We start from the raw sequence: 21,190 nt of genomic DNA, 5'->3' as shown, positions 1-21,190 counted from the left end.
GAGCATCACTATGAACTAATTAATTGATCAGTGATGTTGATATGATACAATCTAAGAAATGGTGATTTTGAGAGAAATATACAGATAAGCCCATTAAAAGCTAATAAATTAGTCTGTATTCTTAGTTTGGTTAATTCCACTTCTTGTGCAGACTCACTAAAAATATGCAATCTCAGTCTCATTTTATATACCAGCCCCTGCTTTCTAGGAATTTTACCTTCTTCCCCATCCAACAGAGAAACTGTGAGATAAAGTAACCTAAAAATGCTCATTTCTTCCACCTTGGCCTCTATGTGTCCCTCACCTCTGATTTACAACTCTTAAACACCCACCTCTAGCTCTGTCTCCTGCCCCATGTCCTTCCTTTGCCTCTCCCCCTTCCCCAACTCTCCCACCCCCACCCGTCCAAGTACAGAACTTGAGTGTTCATGCATTCATCCAGAACCAGAATCATTTCATCTTGGCTTACTGGATTTAAAATCTTCATATTCTAGGGAACTACAGGTTTTGTGGGAAACATTAGGACCTCAGGGACTTTATTTTCATAATATTTAAAACACCTCATCTTTTTGCCAAAGGCCTTAAAATAAAAAATGAACTGAAAAATAAACAAAGAACAAACACTAGAGCCTTGCTTGAATCCCTCCTCTAGGAGGCTAGGTGAAAAACCTAGGGTGCCACAGCCTCACTGTCTGGGAAAAGAAATCTAAAATTTCTAGAGTCAGAAGACACAGGGCACCCAGGTACTTCCAGAGAACGTAAAACTCCCTGGTACCCCAGTTCTGTTTATTTCCTCTTCCTCGCACACCCCGAATCTGCTTGGCCACGCCACCCGCCCTTTGAGGATCTTTTAAGTGTGAATGCACTATGAAGTCTTCAACCTCTTTCATGCTGTTACAAATGATATCTCAGTACTTCTTAACCATGGTGGGCAGATGGCAGGCAGAACCGAATGGACTTAGTGCCCTATTATCTTGAGAGTCACTTTGCAAGTATTTTTCTCCACAGTTCAATTTAGCCAGCAAACCCTTACTGAGTACCTCCTATGTGCCTTCCCCTTTCAGAATTTAACTTCTACTGGGAAGAACACATACATAGGTAATTCCAGTAAAATATGGTGAGACTTACCAGGACAAGGAAAACGAACCTCATCTGAGGTTCTGATTATCACAACATTGTCTTTACTTAAAGTGAATCTTAATTTGTAAACGTGGACAAAGGGCAGGCTTTGTGTTGACTTTTCTTCCAATTATAGAGTTATAAGCTTTTCTTCTTCCCTTTGTTTATGCCAGTTTGCAGGACCTTAATAAAAGTTATTCATTTGAATCATTTTATTAGTATCGGGCTTCCCTCATAGCTCAGTTGGTAAAAAAAATCTGCCTGCAATGCAGGAGACTCGGGTTCAATTCCTGGGTCAGGAAGATCCCCTGGAAGGAAATGGCAACGCATTCCAGTATTCTTGCCTAGAAAATCCCATGGACAGGGGGAGCCTGGTGGGCTACAGTCCATGGGTCACAAGAGTCAGACACGACTTAGCAACTAAACCAACACCCATTACCACTAAATTTTATAGTGAGCATTAAAGTGGTTTTTTTTAATGTGTAAAAGTTGAGACAAAAGTAACCCTTCAAAAAGAAACAGCATCTCACAAAAACTTATTTAATAAGTTAATCAGAATAACCCTTTAGAAAAAACTGAGTCCTCAAATTGAATGTCCAAAAACCCAAGGAGACAAATGATAGATCTGAGTTTAGCGAGTTTGCTAAGCTGCCAGGTAAGATCATTTACACACTTGGAAACCACAGCTGCTCTGAATGAACAGTTGTCATGGGAACACCAGTTATCTTAGCTCCTAATCACTCACCTTTGTGTAGTTGCAGATTTAAGAGTGCAGGGCAGACCCTTCCCCTCTCTGTCCCTTTAAAACCTTGTTCGTCTTCAGTAAGGTAATCTTTCCTAAAATTGTGAAGCAGAAGCAATAATGTCCCTTCCGTTCTTTCCAGTCCCCTTTACAGTCTGATGTAAAGTGCATCTGCGTGCCTGCGTGGGTCACCATGCCTTGCTCCAGGGGACCTAGCCTCCTCCAGGGAGCAAACCAACACTCATGTCTACTGAGTTGGCAGGCGGGTTCTTTACCACAAGTGCCACCTGGGAAGTGCTAAGCACATCTATGTGCATCTAAATAGATGCACTTCCTGCAGCCTTCTGGAGTGAGTGAGAGGAGGGAGTGAGCCAGCCTCCTTTCCTCTGAAGGGACCAACTGAAGGGAAGGTTAGGGCACTGTGCTGGGGACGTGGGAGAGCTCCAGAGGCCACAGCCATGAGCTTCTCGAGTACTTCCTTTCCTTCTTGTAGTGGAGGAAAAGCCACTTGTAGTGGCTTCTTGTAGTGGAGGAAAAGCCACTTAGAGTGTCTTCCTGGAGCCATGTTCCTGAGACTCAAATTTTATTAAAAGGGAAATATAAGTGACTTTTAGGTCTCTGAGTTTAACACATTATAACCACAAATTGTAACCATATTTTGGCTAAAAGCAGCCGGTTAAAGAGCCCCAAGGACCTTCCATGCATCTGTTCTTAAGAACTACATCTGACGAGCACTCTACCTAAAGGGAGAAAAATTATTGAGTGCTATTTTCTGAAAATGTGCTGCTTTCGAAAGTGCTATCTGTGCAACACTTTATTTAATTAAGCGATGTAGAGTTCCAGAAAAATAAGTGAATTTTTTTTTAACTTTAAAGAAGATTTTTTTTAAGCCACATTCTATTGCTCTTTCTTTCAGGAACACATGATTCTATGCAGATTTGCAGACCAGACAGCTGTCCAGCTGCCACCCCAGCGAAGGCTCATAGGTATGTGTTTTCACAGAGGAGCTGTTGCATAGATTATGTCCACCATGCCTAGGAATGAGTGAACCAATGCTATACGGCAAAGTGGGAAGCCGCTACATGGTCCATTTATCAGTGAGACACTAAAGTTGTTTTTCTCAGAAAAAAATCCATCTTGAAAAGAACTCTAACTATAAGAATATTTTATCCCATTTTTTGTTAACATTAATACTTCCAAATGTATTTTCAGTGTTCATACATTGAGTAGATTTATGTTAAATATTTTTCTTACTGTTACAAACAAACTGAAGAATCTCTCAAAAGCCATAGAAAAAAATACTAAAGATGGAAATATCAACTATGCATACCAAAATTGATATATTACAAAATGTATAAACAAGGATGATAATGTTTTCTTTCACAGAAAATATATACTCATATAATATTAATCATAGACCAATTTATTTGACATTTGTAATATTAAACATTACCTAACTTGGAAGAAAAATAGTATTTCAAGTTTAAGTAATGAATTTATCCAAGACTTTGCTTTAGAAAGAGAAATCATGTTTAGAAATTTAATAGCAGCTAACAGGAGAAGGCAATGGCAACCCACTCCAGTACTGTTGCCTGGAAAATCCCATGGACGGAGGAGCCTGGTGGGCTGCAGTCCATGGGGTCACAAAGTCGGACCTGACTGAGTGGCTTCACTTTCACTTTTCACTTTCATGCATTGGAGAAGGAAATGGCAACCCACTCCAGTGTTCTTGCCTGGAGAATCCCAGGGACAGGGGAGCCTGGTGGGCTGCCGTCTATGAGGTCGCGCAGAGTCAGACACGACTGAAGTGACTTTGCAGCAGCAGCAGCTAATAGCTATTGCACATTTTAGCTCTGAGCTAAATGTCCTCCACCCACTGTCTCAGTAAATTCTTACAAAAATACATGTGGAATACGTGCTGTTATTCACATTTTACAGGTAGGAGAACTGGGGCAAAATCTTGCCCAGGACTGGTGGATGGTGAAGCCACGCTGTAAACCCAAATTATTTGATTCTAGACGTAAGGCTCCATTTTTGCAGTGACCATCAGTGACAGAGTGACATTACTGGAAGGTTAGGTTCCAAGATTAGGGCTTAACATGATTGAATGGAGTCAAAACTAATCTTAAAAATGATTCAAAAGGCCACCCATTGAAGACTGTCATGACGGAGCAGAAAACGGATTGTTGATTCTTTGGCCTAGCACTGGGTGTAGTAATTAGCTTGCATTCAGAGACCACATTGTATGTGAAATAGTTATCTGTAAATTCTGAAGTCCAAGTCAGCGTAGCTGTATCATCATGGTTGGAGAAGCATTTGAGACCTGAGTCTGAAGGGACAACTGGTTTCCATCTTTGTCTCACACCCTGGGGCGTGAACATAAGGAAGAAGCTTGCAGTCTCCCTCTTTGATTCTTTTTCCTTCTTTCTCCTTTTTCCCATACTCACATTTTGAGTAGCTGAATGCATATTTAAATGCACAGTCAAATATATACGTATATATAGAGAGAGAATTTGTGCATATATATCAAGTTACATTTGCTACAACTCCACTAGACTCAATGAAAGAATAATCGGTGTGGTGGGTGGGGGTGTACCTGTTGATGTTTTTAGGCATCAAATGAGAAGGGAGTGGCTGGAAGGGAAATTGCTAGAGCTGAGGAGGAGCCTTTGGCAAGATTGCTGGCATGAAGGGAGGGAAAGTCAGGTTCAAAGTCACTGACTCCATCAGTTCTACATCTCTTCTTGGCACAAGCCATACTTCTGTAAACATTTGAGGAAGCTCCCCAGACCCTAAAAGGTAGACTACCAACAACTGAATTTCAGTTGTGAAGACACTTCTTCAACATGTAAAAACAAGAGACTCTTCCATGTAATGCAAAAGGAAAAGTTACCCGGGCTGGGATCAAAGCCAAGGGTAAATGAGCTGCAGTGTAAACCTAGGGTGGGTACTGAAGGAATGCAGAGCATCCCATTCTGACAGAGAATGTTTCATTTTAAATTGAAGGGTAGGTGGGGAGGAGGGGGACACATTTACAGATGTCTTACAGGAGGAACACTGTTTCAAGGAAAAAAAAGAATGACAGCCATGCAGCTGTTGCTGAAGAAGGGGCCATTTAGCCTCAATGGAATTCTAGACATCTCTTTTTCTAATGTTTCCATCACAGTCCATCCTTTATGGCATGGGGCCTTTTGAGGGAAATGTACAAAATATTTTGAATCTTTCGTTGTCAGTTTCTTAGCTACTGATTTTGTTGCAGGAAGGGGGACCCCTTCCAGGGTCTGAAACTGGGCTCTTGTCTAACACTCGGAAATGAATTGTCCGAGGAGACACGTGCTGACAAAGCAAGAGATTTTATTGGGAAAGGGCACCTGGGTGGAGAGCAGTTGGGTAAGGGAACCCAGGAGAGCTGCTCTGCTGCGTGGCTTGCAATGTCAGGTTTTATGGTGATGGGATTAGTTTCCGGGTTATCTTTGGCCAATCATTCTAATTCAGAGTCTTTCCTGGTGGCGCACCCATCGTCCAGCCAAGATGGATGCTAGCAAGAGGGATTCTGGGAAGTGGATGGACACGCGGTGTCTCCTTTCCACCTTTCCCGTATTCTCCTGGTTGGTGGTGGCTTATTAGTTCCGTATTCCTTACCAGGATCTCCTGTCATAAAACAACTCATGCGAATGGTTACTAAAGGGCCTGGCCAGGGTGGGCAGTTTCAGTCAGTGTGCTTCCCCTAACCATTTCACCTTCCTCTGTTTTTCTGGGCCGATTCATATCTTCCACAGAACTTTTCTATTTCAGTATGCCTTCACTTGTAAGGCTGTTTTAGCTTAGCAAATTCTACTGTCATTCAAACAAATCATTTTAAAATGATGCATAGGCCTTATTTATAATTGTTGAGGAAAAAAATGGAATGAATGAAGTTCTGCATAGTCAATAACCTTTTTTTCCATGATGAAAAGTTTATATATTGAATTTAAAGAAATGTGTAGAAGTAAACCTTGGCTTTGAACGTATTTAACCTCAAATCAGTTTGTTGTTTTTTTTCCCCTTGCTGCTGCTGCTAAGTCGCTTCAGTCGTGTCCAACTCTGTGCGACCCCATAGACAGCAGCCCACCAGGCTCCCCCGTCTCTGGGATTCTCCAGGCAAGAACACTGGGGTGGGTTGCCATTTCCTTCTCCAATGCAGGAAAGTGAAAAGTGAAAGTGAAGTCACTCAATTGTGTCCGACCCTCAGTGACCCCATGGACTGCAGCCTTCCAGGCTCCTCCATCCATGGGATTTTCCAGGCAAGAGTACTGGAGTGGGGTGCCATTGCCTTCTCCGTTTTTGCCCCTAGCTACTTTGAAATAGAATTTTGCATTTGCCAAAGGACACAAAATAGCTGCTTTACTTGCCAGTCAGGTTTCCTCTTTTGTTTTCCAAGATTAGAAAGAAAATTGACTACCACTGTTTCATAGGGGTGTGGGCACTCCATTAAATTAAGATTATATTACACTCAGCATTACACATCTACCTGAAATAATCAGCACACAACTGAGAATTTTCTCAAATATATTATATTTCTCATTTCTTCATTATATTCTAAAAACCCCAAGTGGAAAATATAATGTCTTTGAAGTGTCCCTTTGTCTGGATGTTATTTTGGACATTCTTAAAGAAAGATTTTTTTCTTTTTTTTATCAATATGGCAGATAATGTCTTTTCATAGAGCATGAAGAGAAAAGGTCTTAACATGGATTTTTGCCAAAGTGGGAAATTTGTAGTTTTTTTATTTGAGATTTATTTATAAATACATCTTAAAAGATTAATGTTGTTTAAATTACTAGCAGCAATAAATCTGTGAAATTGTCTTATATTTGTTATTGTCTTCTCTCCATACTAATCAAGAATTAAATTGAAAGAGACCAAACAGGATGTGGGGGCAAACATCATTCTACATAATAGATTTTGTCATTGTGTAGAGCCCCTTAAACAAACTGACTCTGCACTATTAGCTGAAGGGCATCTCATGATACTATTTTCACATATTTCAGGAAAACAGTGCATGTTCCTGGTGGATCTGGATCGAGCAAGAGCTGCAGAAGAACATGGCTTCTCCGTTCAAGTGATATCCATGGAGCCAGAGAGCTGCTCTCCCAAAAATAACATGATCGTGGGAGTCCCCATTTAGAACAAGATATTCACATTTGATGTTTTGCCATCCTTCTCCGTGATAAAAGCCCGGTGGCATTCAGGAGAGTCTAAGCATAACTAGGAAACAGCAGTAGCCATCTCGACCCTATTGTGCTCAGGAAAGAACCCAGCAGGAAAGTCTTAGAGGAGGGCTGCCTGCGAAGCATCACAAATGCTCTTGTAATGTGTGATTAAAGGACTGCTGATTTTCATAGTGAGAATCCTCTGAAGTCTCAGCTGCTGGCAGAGTGATACTCAGGAGAGGAGGTTCCATCACTGGAATAACAATTTCCTTCTCATCTCACAGCTTTTCTGATCTTGCCAGTGTGGTGTCAGTGCAAAATAGTGTACTTGCACTGTTATAATCATTTAGAGATTCAAATGGAGACCAAAACTTGACTCGGTGGGGTTTTTTTGTTTTTTATATTTTTAGCAATTGTACTTTTTAAATTTTTTTTTTTTTTTTTCAAAAACCCAGGCAGATAGTTAGAGTATGCTTGTATTTTTAAGCTGGGGTGAGTTGGACTTCTATATCATTTCATGTACTCCTTTTAAATATACCTATCATAAATTACCAAATGAGATCATTGCTGGTTCAAACATTTTATATGAAGAGATTATAAAATAATTTTGGTAAATTTCCCACTACAAGAATGTGTAATTAGGACTTAATTCTAACTAATTAGTCAGCACATTGATTTATTAATTCAAGTCAATAAATAATTATTGCAGATCCATTAATTTCAAGATCCTGGCCTAGGTTATTCTAAGGATATAAAGATGAGTTGCAGGAGACACAGTGCCTTGCCTGTAGAAGTAAATCATGATTCAAAAGAAAGGTTCATGAATTAAGTTCTTTATATCGTAATATAATGTGTGGTCCCAGGATTTGTTTTTCAGATACCAATCATTTTTTATTAATTTTTTGAGGGGGTAAAACTTAGTATACTTACTTGAGGTAGAAGGAACAGAGTACAGAGGCTTATTTAAGTAATTCTCCCCACTCAAATTGTTCTTATTCCACCAGCCAAAGTTTTTAAAACCAGCTGCCATGTCCTTTCTCACATGCTGCTGACTATTTCTTTACATGTCCTGAGTTATTCCACTTGAGATAAAATTTATTTCATTGATTTTGATGTTTTCAACCCCTGTCCCCTATATGACACATATGATGAGAAAGGACTTTAATAAATAACTCTTTCATTGCTGTGGATTAAAACACAGGAATAATTTATCCTGGGGACAGGGGTTTGAACTCTTGCTTTCTAGGCTAAAATTAAATAAAAGAAGCAACCCTCAGCCCTGAGTATCTTAGTCATTTGCACCTATAAACATACCATGCTCTTTTATCCTAGAATGTCTTTTTTTTAATTGAAGTATAATTACAGATAATAAAATAACATATTTTAAGTATTCAGTTTGAGAATATTTAAGTATTCTTACTTAAGTATGGGGCTTCCCTGGTGGCTCAGAGGTTAAAGCGTCTGCCTGCAATGTGGGAGACCTGGGTTCGATCCCTGGGTCGGGAAGATCCCCTGGAGAAGGAAATGGCAACCCACTCCAGTATTCTTGCCTGGGCAGAGGAGCCTGGTGGGCACAGTCCACGTTGTCGCAAAGAGTCGGACACAACTGAGTGACTTCACTTTCACTTAAGCATGTTTAATACAGTTTGTATAACCACCACCAGAAATAAGATATAATGGATTTCTCTCAGCCCAAAAAATTCTCTCATCTGCTTTTTGTCCAATTTCCCCCACCCCAAAGGCAACCACTCTGATTTCTATCATCCTACATTTGGTTTGCCTATGTTTGTCCTTCATGTAAATGCAGTCATTTAGGATACTGTCTTTTGTGTCTGGCTTCTTTTGCTCAACATGGTATTTTTTGAGAAATAGCCACTTTGTTATATGTATCAATGGTTTCTTTTTATTCCTAAGTGTTATTTCATTATATAAATGTATCAGAATGTGTTTATGCATTCCCTATTTGTATTTATATGGATTGTTTTCACTTTGAGGATGTTATGAATAAGGTCTATGAATATGCTTCTACAAGCCTTTTTGTAGACATATATTTTCCTTTCTCTTAGATAAATACCCAATAGTAGAATTGCTGGGTTGCTGAGGAAGTGAATGTCAATTGCCAAACAATTTTCCAAAGTGGTTGTACCATTTTAAATATATTCCCACCAGCAATGTATAAAGGCTCTAGTTCTCCACATCCTCACCAACTTTTGATGTTGTCAGTTTTTAAAATTTTTACCACTCTATTGGATGTGAAATGATATCTCATCGTGGTTTTAATTTTCATTTCTCTGATAACTAGCATGTGAAGTATCATTTCTAAAGTGTCTCCTCAAGTCTTTTGCTCATTTTTTAAATCAGGTAATTTGGGGTTTTTTATTATCACGTATTCTGAATTTGAGTCCTTTGTCATGTATTGAGACTGTTTTTCCCAGTCTGTGGCTTGCTTACTCATTTTCATAGTGAATGTTTCCATTTTTAATAAGCCTAATTTATCTGTATTTTCCTTTTATAGTTAATATTTTCTGTGTCCTCTCTAATAAATCTTTACTTATCCTAAGATTATAAAAATTCTTCCTATGTTTTCTTATAGAAACTTTATGGTTCCAGCTTTTTATATTTAGGTCTGTGATTCATCTCAAATCAATATTCACTTATACAGGTAGGCTTTGAGGAACATACAGTTGTTTCAGTGGCATTTGTTTAAAAACTTTTCCTTATTGAATTTACTTGGCACTTCAGTTGAAAATCAGCTGATGTATGCGTCTGTTTCTGAATTCTCTAGTCTGTTCCATTAATCTATTTGATTACTGGAGCTTTATAGTAAGTCTTGACATTAGGTAGCTTGTCTTACAATTTTTTTTTTCCAGATTATTTTGTCTGTTCTAAATCCATTGTTTTTCCATATAAATTTTTAATTGGCTTATCAGTTTTTTTAAAAAACAAAAGGCCTGCTGAGATTTTTGGTGTTGCCTGGAATCTTTAGATCAATTTAGGGAAAATGAACATATTAACAATATTGAATCTTACAATCCATGAATATAGCGTGACTTTCCATGCATTTGGGTCTTCTTTAATAACTCTCAGCAGTATTTTATAACTTTTAGTATAGACACTTTATTTACTATTTGATATCAATAGTTTTTATGCTGTCACCTTGAGGTTTTCCAGCCGGGGTGGCTGAGGCCAGTCCTAGACATGGGTATTAACAATTGCCCTTGGATCATGATTTTTCTGTGTAAATTCTTGCCAAGATTTCTTCTCAGCCAGAGCAAATAAAAGGAGTTGGATGCAGGCAACAGGAAGGCTGTTGCAGTGACAGCAATCCGAGTAAGTGACCTGGTCTCACCCCTACCTCCGTCCATCAAAAGTAATGCTACTCCTCACTAATTTGTCTCCTGCCATGGTGGTAATATTAGAAGCCAGAGCTTAATGTTTATTGACTTTTGAGCCTGGCCCAGAGAAGCAGGGATATAATTATTAATGACTAAACAACCTTATCTTATTTAAGGAGACAAATTTCAGTTCTATTAGAAAACAGTATTTTCAGGCCATGCATGCAAAATAAAATGGATGTGATGATAATTATTTCACCTCCTTCTCAAGAATTTGGCTTCAAGTGCTGCCTACTCCATGGTTCCAGAAAATTGGCATTAATAGAACTTTCATATAGTGACACCTGTTTTCCTGTTGATTTTCACAGTTAGAGATACAGTCCTGTGGAAGTAATGAAATCGTAATAAAACATACATTTTTTTAGGTACAATTAAAAAATAAAACCAGACTCTCAATGCAAAGTAGTTTTTGAATAGATTTTTAAAATTATACCAGAAATACATGTGTGTGGGGGAAAAAACTAAAAGACGTGGATAAACAAAAAGAGGAAACACTTTAAGGCAACTGTTAATCCTGTATCATATTCCTTCCTAGACTTTGTTCTGCACACACACACACACACACACACACACACAAATACTGTATTTTGGAGCAGGAAATGGCAACCCACTCCAGCATTCTTTTCTGGGAAATCCCGTGGACAGAAGAGCTTGGTGGGCTACAGTTCATGGGGTCACAAAAGAATCAGACACAGCTTAGCAACTGAAAAACAACAATACTGTATTTGCGAGGTGCTAAATACCTTAGTCTCTTTTTAAAGTCAGTCCTCATAATGACCCTCAAAGGCAGCCACCATTAGTAATCCCATCTTACAGAACTAAGACCAATGTTTCATAGTAAGAACAGACCTAGGTTTGAATTTAACCAGTAATTGGCAGAGATACTATTCAAATTCAGGCTCTTCAACAATCCTCTTAGGGTTGGCTGAAACAACCTATGGTAACTAAATCCTTGTACCTTTTGAAGTTCTACACAAGAAAGGTGTATTTTTTGCTTATACTACATATCCATCCAAGTTAGCGCTGACTACACTATCATCATGCCTGACCAAGCAGCCTCTACCAGGAACATAGCTAGTCTGGTGACAAAAGAAGAAAAGACACGGCCCACTGTCAGCTGCCTACTAAAGATTCTGCTCAAGTCTCTTATACTTCTCTTCCCTCAGTTTGTTGACTAATGCAAATTACACAGCCCCTCCTGAGTTTAAGGTGGGGAGATACATATATAAACCCTTGGCAGGGGTGGAGGTTGCAGGTAATTTCAAGCTATAATGTACCATCAGCAATGTATTTGAAGGAGAAAGAGAAGAGGAAAAGAAGGAAGGAAGAAGTGAGCAAGGAAAAGGCCATTGCATCTTCCAGTTGAGAAAGTGTCTGAATCTGGTTGCAGCAAATCCGGGCTACTCTTTGTTGTGGTGTGCGGGCTTCTCATTGCAGTAGCTTCTGTTGCAGAGCTTGGACTCGAGGGCACAAGGGCTTCAGTAGTTGCAGCCCATGGGCTCAGTACTTGTGGCATTCAGGCTTAGTTGCTCCATGGCCTGTGGTATCTTCCTGGACCAGGGATTAAACCTGTATCCCCTGCATTGACAGGTGGATTCTCAACACTGGACTACCAGGGAAGTCCCTGGACTTTTCATACTTAGTTTCAGAAAGGAATTTTCCAGAAAGAAACACTCAAAGGAGTTGTTTTTATTGTTACCAAAGGTTGGAGAAATTTCTATTAAAAGGAGTTTCAGATTTGCAAATTCTGCCTTCTTTGTTAAAGTGCTTGATCTATATAATGCCAGGTATTCCTCCAGTAAGGTATCAGTTTACATACCGAGGAATGTAGATTATATCCCTGTACCCTTCCCTTGTGGCTCAGTGGTAAAGAACCCACCTTCCAAGCAGGTTCAATCTCTGGTTTGGAGACGTTCCCCTAGAGAAGGAAATGGCAACGTGCTCCCATATTCCTGCCTGGGAAGTCCCGTGGACCAAGGAGCTTGGCAGGCCATGGTCCATGGGGTAGCCTGGACCTGTCACAAATAGTCAGACACAACTTAGCCACTAAACCACCTCCACCACCCTTAACCAACATAGGTGTTATCAGAATTTTGTTTTAATCTTGGCCAATTTGATGCTCAAAATCCTATTTTGTTTTGATATTCATTCTTGACATTATTCACATAATTGCATACTCTTCATATGTTTCCTGGCCATTTAAATTCTGCCTATTCATCAACTTATTCATTTAATCAACACATATGTTGACCTCTTGTGTTAAGACCAAGTATTGTGTACATATTTCTGGCTCATTTTTTATCTAGCACTTTCATCTTTTACATAAAGATTAGTAAAGGTTTATTCCTTGTATATATTTATATATGTATTTATTTATGAGTTGTTTTATTTTTTTATTTTTATTGGATTATAATTGATTTAACTGTACAACAGACTGGTTCCAAATAGGAAAAGGAGTACATCAAGGCTGAATATTGTCACCCTGCTTATTTAACTTATATGCAGAGTACATCATGAGAAATACTGGGCTGGAAGAAGCATAGGCTGGAATCAAGATTGCTTGATCAATAACCTCAGACATGCAGATAACACCACCCTTATGGTAGAAAGTGAAGATGAGCTAAAGAGCCTCTTGATGAAAGTGAAAGAGGAGAGTGAAAAGGTTGGCTTAAAGCTCAGCATTCAGAAAACAAAGATCATGGCAACCAGTCCCATCACTTCATGGGATATAGATGGGGAAACAGTGCAAGCAGTGTCGACTTTCTTTTGGGGGGCTCCAAAATCACTGCAGATGGTGATTGCAGCCATGAAATTAAAAGACGCTTACTCCTTGGAAGGAAAGTTATGACCAACCTAGATAATATATTCAAAGGCAGAGACATTACTTTGCCAACAAAGGTCCATCTAGTCAAGGCTATGGTTTTTCCAGTGGTCATGTCTGGATGTGAGAGTTGGACTGTGGAGAAAGCTGAGAGCCAAAGAATTGATGCTTTTGAACTGTGGTGTTGGAGAAGACTCTTGAGAGTCCCTTGGACTGCAAGGAGATCCAACCAGTCCATCCTAAAGGAGATCAGTCCTGGGTGTTCATTGGAAGGGCTGATGCTAAAGCTGAAACTCCAATACTTTGGCCACCTCATGCGAAGATTGACTGATTGGAAAAGACTCTGATGCTGGGAGGGATTGAGGGCAGGAGAAGGAGGGGAGGACAGAGGATGAGATGGCTGGATGGCGTCACCGACTCAATGGACATGAGTTTGAGTGAACTCCGGGAGTTGGTGATAGACAGGGATGCCTGGCGTGCTGCGATTCATGGGGTCGCAAAGAGTCAGACACGACTGAGTGAGTGAACTGAACTAAACTGAAAGGTTTATTTATGGATTAAGGACTTTTGTTAATTACATTGCAGTTTAAGTTGGCCTTTCCAGAGGAAGGTGTTGTGTCTGTTTTTGTTTAGTTGTTATAAAATTTAAAATACACATTTGTTCATATATTGTCACTCTTTTTCTTGTGATTTCTGCTTAGAAAGATTTTTCACACACAGTGATAAAAAAATACCTATATTTTTGATGTTCTAATTCTTTAATCATTTTAGTTTTTACATTTAAACCTTTTACTCAACAAGAATTTCTTTTGGGGGTGGGGGGTAGTTCGAGGTAGAAATCTAATATTTCTTTTCATGTTATTAGTTACTTTTTCCCATACTATTATAAAAATCTAAATTTTTCCATTTATTCCAGATGCCTTTAGAATATTAAGTATGTGTTGGGCTTTCTTCATTTTTATTCTTTCCATTTGAATTCTAGTACTAACCAGAACCATACTCAGTTTGACATCTAGCAAGGTAAATTTTATCTTTGGTAATAATTTAAAGGGTTTGTGACCTGAGACAGATAATGTGTGAACCTCTACTGAAACTGTACCCCATGTTTCAAATGGACATGTGTTTTCCTAGTCTTAGACTCTTAATTGGATTCTCTGAAGAATCCATGACCCCAAATAACATTATCACTGATCGAAAGGAAGCAAAAATGTAACAGAACTCAATGTTCTACCTGAAAGAATTAGCCAAATATTAAAATCTTTTTTCAATATTTACGATAAAAGAATCATTGTTTGCTTTTCCAGACTTCTGTTTCATAGCTCTCTTAAGCCAGGTTTTGTCCATTTGTGTGTGTTTGTTTGCTTTTAGATCTAGTTAATCTGACCTAAACAACAACAGTTTATAATTAAGCAAGAAAACAAAACTCAGCAGCAAACAGAGGAGAATATTTACTGGATGACTGAAGTGTCCTGAACATTTCTATAATGTGAGTCAGATACTGTGTTAGCTGCTGTCACTTTCTAGAAGGACGCTTTCTGCCCAAATAATCCACAGTGGCCTCTCCTGGTTGCTCGCTTTCTCCGTGTAATACGTTTGTGTATGTTTATCATGTGTCTCTGTAGAATTTAAGCTCCAAGCAGTCTGTTTTATCCACCATTACACTTTCAGTACTTAATCCAACGTCAGGCACATAGTAAGAACTCAGTAATTGTCCACAGAATGAATAATATATTTTAATACCTTCCACGTGGCGTAAAAATACATATAAGATTTTCCTTTACCATCTGTAGACGCATATCCAGGCATCAGGCCTGTGGACTTTTCTTATTGTTTGGGCTTAATGTTGTTTTTATTTTGTTTTGTTTTGTTTTTCTTAAAACTCATTTAGCAAATCCAGTTCTAAAGAAGACTAAGCAGTGACTGTCATTGCCTGTGTCATCTGAATAGTTTTTATGCAGAAGTTACTGGTAAATGATTTTCCCTGCCTAAGGAGGAAAGGAAAAAGTGAATATGCTTAAGCTAAAGTGAGAAGAGAAAGTGTGTTAGTTGCTCAGTCATGTCTGATTCTTTGTGATTTTACTCCTCTGTCCATGGAATTCTCCAGGCAAGAATACTGGACCCAGGTTTCCTGCATTGCAGGCGGATTCTTTACCATCTGAGCCACCAAGGAAGCCCCTCAGAAAGGTTTCCCTGACCCGGAATCAAACCCAGGCCACGGCGGTGAGAGTGCTGAATCCTAACCACTAGACCACCAGGGAGTGAGAAGAGAAGGTTCTCAATAAATGTCTGTGGATGTTGACCATTAAAACCTGTCCCAGCATAGAGCAAGATTCACATGAGCTGATGAGTAAATATATGTTAAATCAGTGTTACTGAATGACCATTAAAAAAATAAAACCACGGACCGTGCAGTCTGTAGGGAGATAGTATTTCTCTGTCACTAGGGCTGCTTCAATGAGAAAAGAGATGCTTACTTTTCACATGTCTGAAGACTGGGCTCAAGTCACAGATCAGTTCTCACTATCTGCCTGCATTTCAGTCAGAAGAGAAGAAGATGCATAGCCTGGGAGTCCCACAGACTATTTTCCTTGTATGATGGCTCCTCCTTTGCATAGAATACAGCTTGCTCAATTATCTGAGAATAATAGATAGCCCAATATAAGTTTGGAAAGCAGCACATACTTTATTGAGAACAGCAAAATCCCAGTAATTAGGGAAAGTAAGCCAACTAGGGGCTTCCCTGGTGGCTTAGATGGTAAATAATCCACCTGCAATGCAGTAGACCCAAGTTCAATCCCTGGGTCAGGAAGATCCCCTGGAGAAGGGAATGGCAACCCACTCCAGTATTCTTGCCTGGAAAAATCCGAGAACAGAGGAACCTGGTGGGCTATACTCCATGGGATCACAGAGTCAGACACGACTGAGCGAGTAACTCACACATAAAAGCTAGCTAGAACTTCTTGGATAGGCAAAGAAATCTAGTATGGGGTAAAAATTTACCATAGATAGTTAAAACCATGGTTTATATACATAACCAACTAGGTGTTGACTATATATAATAGTAACAAGGGTGACTTTTCTATATAACCAAATTTACTTTCACTGCAAATTTTAAATGATCACCTGACTTCTTTGTTTCAAACCTGTCTATTATTTATCCTTCGTAAATCATCCCACAGTTTGCTTTGAATTTAATGAGACTAAAAATACATAAGTGCATGCCTGGGTAAATGGTATCTGTCCTTCCCTTATTATATTTTGAGTTTAGAACTTCCACAATGTAGGGATGACAATGATACTCCTTGAGTAGATTTTTAACTGGGTACCTGGAGACATGTTTGCTGCTGAATGAGAGCAGTTACTTTGGAAAAGTATGTGCGTGTCTGTATTTAGGGAAGTGAAAGGAGGTCATGAGGAGAAGGAAAACAATGCATATAAATTAGTGCAACTCAATTTTCCCCTCAGTCTCAACATAACCGAGCATCTTCACATTATACCTAGAATTCATGACTAGGAACAGTTGACGTAGCCAAACATGACTTTAAACACCTTTAGTAAATTTAACACCCACATTTCCTGACAGACTAAAAGTCAGTCTGATTTTTGAAGACATCCAAAGCAAGATATTTTCGCTTCTTTCTCAGTAAATCTTTATTATATTTTCCATATCTCAGTTCACAGAAATTCTCTTTTAGCCAAATTTCTTGGTACTACATTTAAAAGGCATCTCAGGTGTTTATGTCAGTGGAAAGGAGCAGCAGCTATGAACTAACTTTGGTTGCTTTAAATTTGAAAATGCCTCTAAAGTATTACTTTTAATGTGTTTATCATTGTTTGTACAGTATTGTTAGAATCATCAGACTAAAGATTCCTAATTTTACCCTTTGAGTACTAAGTCTTTCGTTATTTCTAAGGCTCACTTCCAAACCTAGCCCAATTTCCACCTTCTCCTTGGCCATAAATTTTGGATTCTTTACAGAAACAATCTGAACAGAATCATTAATGCTAATTACTGTCTTAATTACCTACAGCTTTCTTAGTCTTGATATCTGGCAGAGAGAAGCCCTGCCTTGTTCTCTCTCAAAATAATCTTGACTCTTCCTGCCCTTTTGCTCTTTCCCATCTAAAATTTAACATTGATTTGTCAAGTTTCATGAAAAAGCCTTTATTGGATTTAGTGACTGCGTGCGGAAGAATTAACATCTTAACACGTCCAATCTTATTTCTGAGCATAGTGTGTATGAACAAGGTGCGTGCATGCATGCTACATCGCTTCAGTCGTGTCCGACTGTTTGCAGCCCCACGGACGCCAGGCTCCTCTGTCCATGGGATTCTCCAGGCAAGAATACTGGAGTGGGCTGCCGTGCCCTCCTCCAGGGGATCTTCCCAACCCAGGGATCAAACCAAGTCTCCTGGGTCTCCTGCATTGGCAGATGGATTTTTTACCATTAGTGCCACCTCGGTTCAGTTCAGTCACTCGGTCATGTCCGACTCTTTGCAAACTGCAGTGCACCAGGCTTCCCTGTCCATCACCAAATCCCGGAGCCTACTCAAACTCATGTCCATTGCATCAGTGATGCCATCCAACCATCTCATCCTCTCTCATCCCCTTCTCCCGCCTTCAGTCTTTCCCAGCATCAGGGTCTTTTCCAATGAGTCAGTTCTTCAATCAGGTGGCTGAAGTATTGGAGTTTCAGCTTCAGCATCAGTCCTTCCAATGAATATTCAGGACTGATTTCCTTTAGGATTGATTGGTTGGATCTTGCAGTCCAAGGGACTCTCAAGAGTCTTCAAAACCACAGTTCAAAAGCATCAATTCTTTGATACTCAGCTTTCTTTATAGTCCAACTCTCACATCCATACATGACTACTGGAAAAACCATAGCTTTGACTAGATGGACCTTTGTCAGCAAAGTAATGTCTCTGCCTTTTAATATGCTGTCTAGGTTGGTCGTAGTTTTTCTTCCAAGGAGCAGTTCAGTTCAGTTCAGTTCAATTCAGTCACTCAATCATGTCCGACTCTTCGTGACCCCGTAAATCACAGCATGCCAGGCCTCCCTGTCCATCACCAACTCCCAGAGTTTACTCAAACTCATGTCCATCAAGTTGGTGATGCCATCCAGCCATCTCATTCTCTGTCGTCCCCTTCTCCTCCTGTCCCCAATCCCTCCCAGCATCAGAGTCTTTTCCAATGAGTCAACTCCTCAATAGGTGGCCAAAGTATTGAAGTTTCAGCTTTAGCATCATTCCTTCCAAAGAAATCCCAGGGCTGATCTCCTTCAGAATGGACTGGTTGGATCTCCTTGCAGCCCAAGGGACTCTCAAGAGTCTTCTCCAACAACACAGTTCAAAAGCAGCAATTCTTCGGTGCTCAGCTTTCTTCACAGTCCAACTCTCACATCCATACATGACTACTGGAAAACCATAGCCTTGACTAAGACGGACCTCTGTTGGCAAAGTAATGTGTCTGCTTTTTAATATGCTATCTAGGTTGGTCATAACTTTCCTTCCAAGGAGTAAGCATCTTTTAATTTCATGGCTGCAATCACCATCTGCAGTGATTTTGGAGCCCCCAAAAATGAAGTCTGACACTGTTTCCACTGTTTCCCCATCTATATCCGATGAAGTGATGGGACCAGATGCCATGATCTTCGTTTTCTGAGTGTTGAGCTTTAACGCAACTTTTTCACTCTCCTCTTTCACTTTCAATAAGAGGCTTTTTAGTTCCTCTGCACTTTCTGCCATAAGGGTGGTGTCATCTGCATATCTGAGGTTATTGATATTTCTCCCGGCAATCTTGATTCCAGCTTGTGCTTCTTCCAGCCCAGTGTTTCTCATGATGTACTCTGCGTAGAAGTTAAATAAGCAGGATGACAATATATAGACTTGCCGTACTCCTTTTTCCTATTTGGAACCAGTCTATTGTTCCAAGGAGCAAGTATCTTTTAATGTCATGGCTGTAGTCACCATCTGCAGCGATTTTGGAGCCCCCCAAAAATAAACTCTCTCACAGTTTCCATTGTTTCCCCACCTATTTGCCATGAAGTGATGGGACCTGATGCCGTGAGTTTTTCTGAATGTTGAGTTTTAAGCCAACTTTTTCACTCTCCTCTTTCACTTTCATCAAGAGGCTTTTTAGTTCCTCTTCACTTTCTGCCATAAGGGTGGTGTCATCTGCATGTCTGACGTTATTGATATTTCTCCCAGTAATCTTGATTCCAGCTTTTCCTTCTTCCAGCCCAACGTTTCTCGTGATGTACTCTGCATAAAAGTTAAATAAGCAGGGTGACAATATACAGCCTTGACGTACTCCTTTTCCTATTTGGAACCAGTCTGTTGTTCCATGTCCAGTTCTAACTGCTGCTTCCTGACCTGCATATAGGTTTCTCAAGAGGCAGGTCAGGTGGTCTGTATTCCCATCTCTTGAAGAATTTTCCACAGTTTATTGTGATCCACATAGTCAAAGGCTTTGGCATAGTCAATAAAGCAGAAATAGATATTTTTCTGGAACTCTCTTGCTTTTTTGATGATCCAGCGGATGTTGGCAATTTGATCTCTGGTTCCTCTGCCTTTTCTAAAACCAGCTTGAACATCTGGAAGTTCAGAGTTCACATATTGCTGAAGCCTGGCTTGGAGAATGTTGAGCATTACTTTACTAGTGTGTGAGATGAGTGCAATTGTGCGGTAGTTTGAGCATTCTTTGGCATTGCCTTTCTTTGGGATTGGAATGAAAACTGATCTTTTCCAGTCCTGTTGCCACTGCTGAGTTTTCCAGATTTGCTGGCATATTGAGTGCAGCACTTTCACAGCATCATCTTTCAGGATTTGAAGCAGCTCAACTGGAATGCCATCACCTCCACTAGCTTTGTTCATAGTGATGCTTCCTAAGGCCCACTTGACTTCACATTCCAGGATGTCTGGCTCTAAGTGAGTAATCACACCATCGTGATTATCCAGGTCATGAAGATCTTTTTTGTATAGTTCTTCTGTGTATTCCTGCCACCTCTTCTTAATATCTTCTGCTTCTGTTAGGTCCATACCATTTCTGTCCTTTATCGAGCCCATCTTTGCATGAAATGTTCCCTTGGTGTCTCGAATTTTCTTGAAGAGATCTCTAGTCTTTCCCGTTCTGTTCTTTTCCTCTATTTCTTTGCATTGATTGCTGAGGAAGGCTTTCTTATCTCTTCTTGCTATTCTTTGGAACTCTGCATTCAGATTCTTATATCTTTCCTTTTCTCCTTTGCTTTTCGCTTCTTTTCTTTTCACAGCTATTTGTAAGGCCTCCCCAGACAGCCATTTTGCTTTTTTGCATTTCTTTTCCATGGGGATGGTCTTGATCCCTGTCTCCTGTACAATGGCACGAACCTCCGTCCATAGTTCCCTTCAATTCCACCTTGATCTTGTATAGATTGCTGATTTAGTAAATGCCTTTCCTGTATCCACTGAGGTGATCATCTAGTTTTCCTCCTTTTACTATTTTTTTAAATTCTTATTCATTTTGATTGCACCAGGTCTCAGTTGCAGCACTTGGAATCTTTGCTTGCGGCTCCCAGGATCTTTCAGTCGAGACATATGAACTCTTAGTTGTGGCACGTGGGATCTAATTCCCTGACCAGGGGTCAAACCTGGGCCCCCTGCATTGAGAGTGCAGAGTCTTAGCCAGGGGGCCACAAAGAAAGTCCCTTTTACTATTTTAATGAGGCTAATTCCATTAACGTATTTTCTAATGTTGAACTGTCCTTATACTCTTGGAAAAAAACTTAAATTGCTCAAAATGAGTTTTTTTCCCCCAGTTACTAATGTTTTATTTTTAATTTATCACCTTTGTTCATAAGTCTTATCATGTGATAATCATCTTCTGATGTTATCCTGATCCGATTTAGGTATCAAGATAAAGGCTACTCTAGCACCATTAACTGAT

General features: G+C 39.7%; 1 protein-coding gene across 3 annotated transcripts in view; it reads left to right on the top strand.

The window, feature by feature from the left end:
• The window catches only part of GSTCD (glutathione S-transferase C-terminal domain containing), a 133,972-nt gene extending 124,348 nt beyond the window's left edge, over positions 1–9,624 (top strand). For all 3 annotated transcript variants that reach the window (XM_060417548.1, XM_012179571.5, XM_042251166.2), the window contains 2 exons: positions 2,778–2,847; positions 6,892–9,624. In XM_060417548.1, the coding sequence (XP_060273531.1) occupies positions 2,778–2,847; positions 6,892–7,028 (207 nt within the window). In that variant the 3' untranslated portion in view covers positions 7,029–9,624. The remainder of the gene's footprint in view (positions 1–2,777; positions 2,848–6,891) is intronic.
• The last annotated feature ends 11,566 nt before the right edge of the window (positions 9,625–21,190 follow it).

This window comes from Ovis aries, chromosome 6 (genome assembly GCF_016772045.2).
Source record: "Ovis aries strain OAR_USU_Benz2616 breed Rambouillet chromosome 6, ARS-UI_Ramb_v3.0, whole genome shotgun sequence".
NCBI classification, from domain to species: Eukaryota; Metazoa; Chordata; class Mammalia; order Artiodactyla; family Bovidae; genus Ovis; species Ovis aries.
The sequence above is the reverse complement of the archived record's forward strand: the minus strand, read 5'-3'. Positions and strand labels throughout refer to the sequence as shown.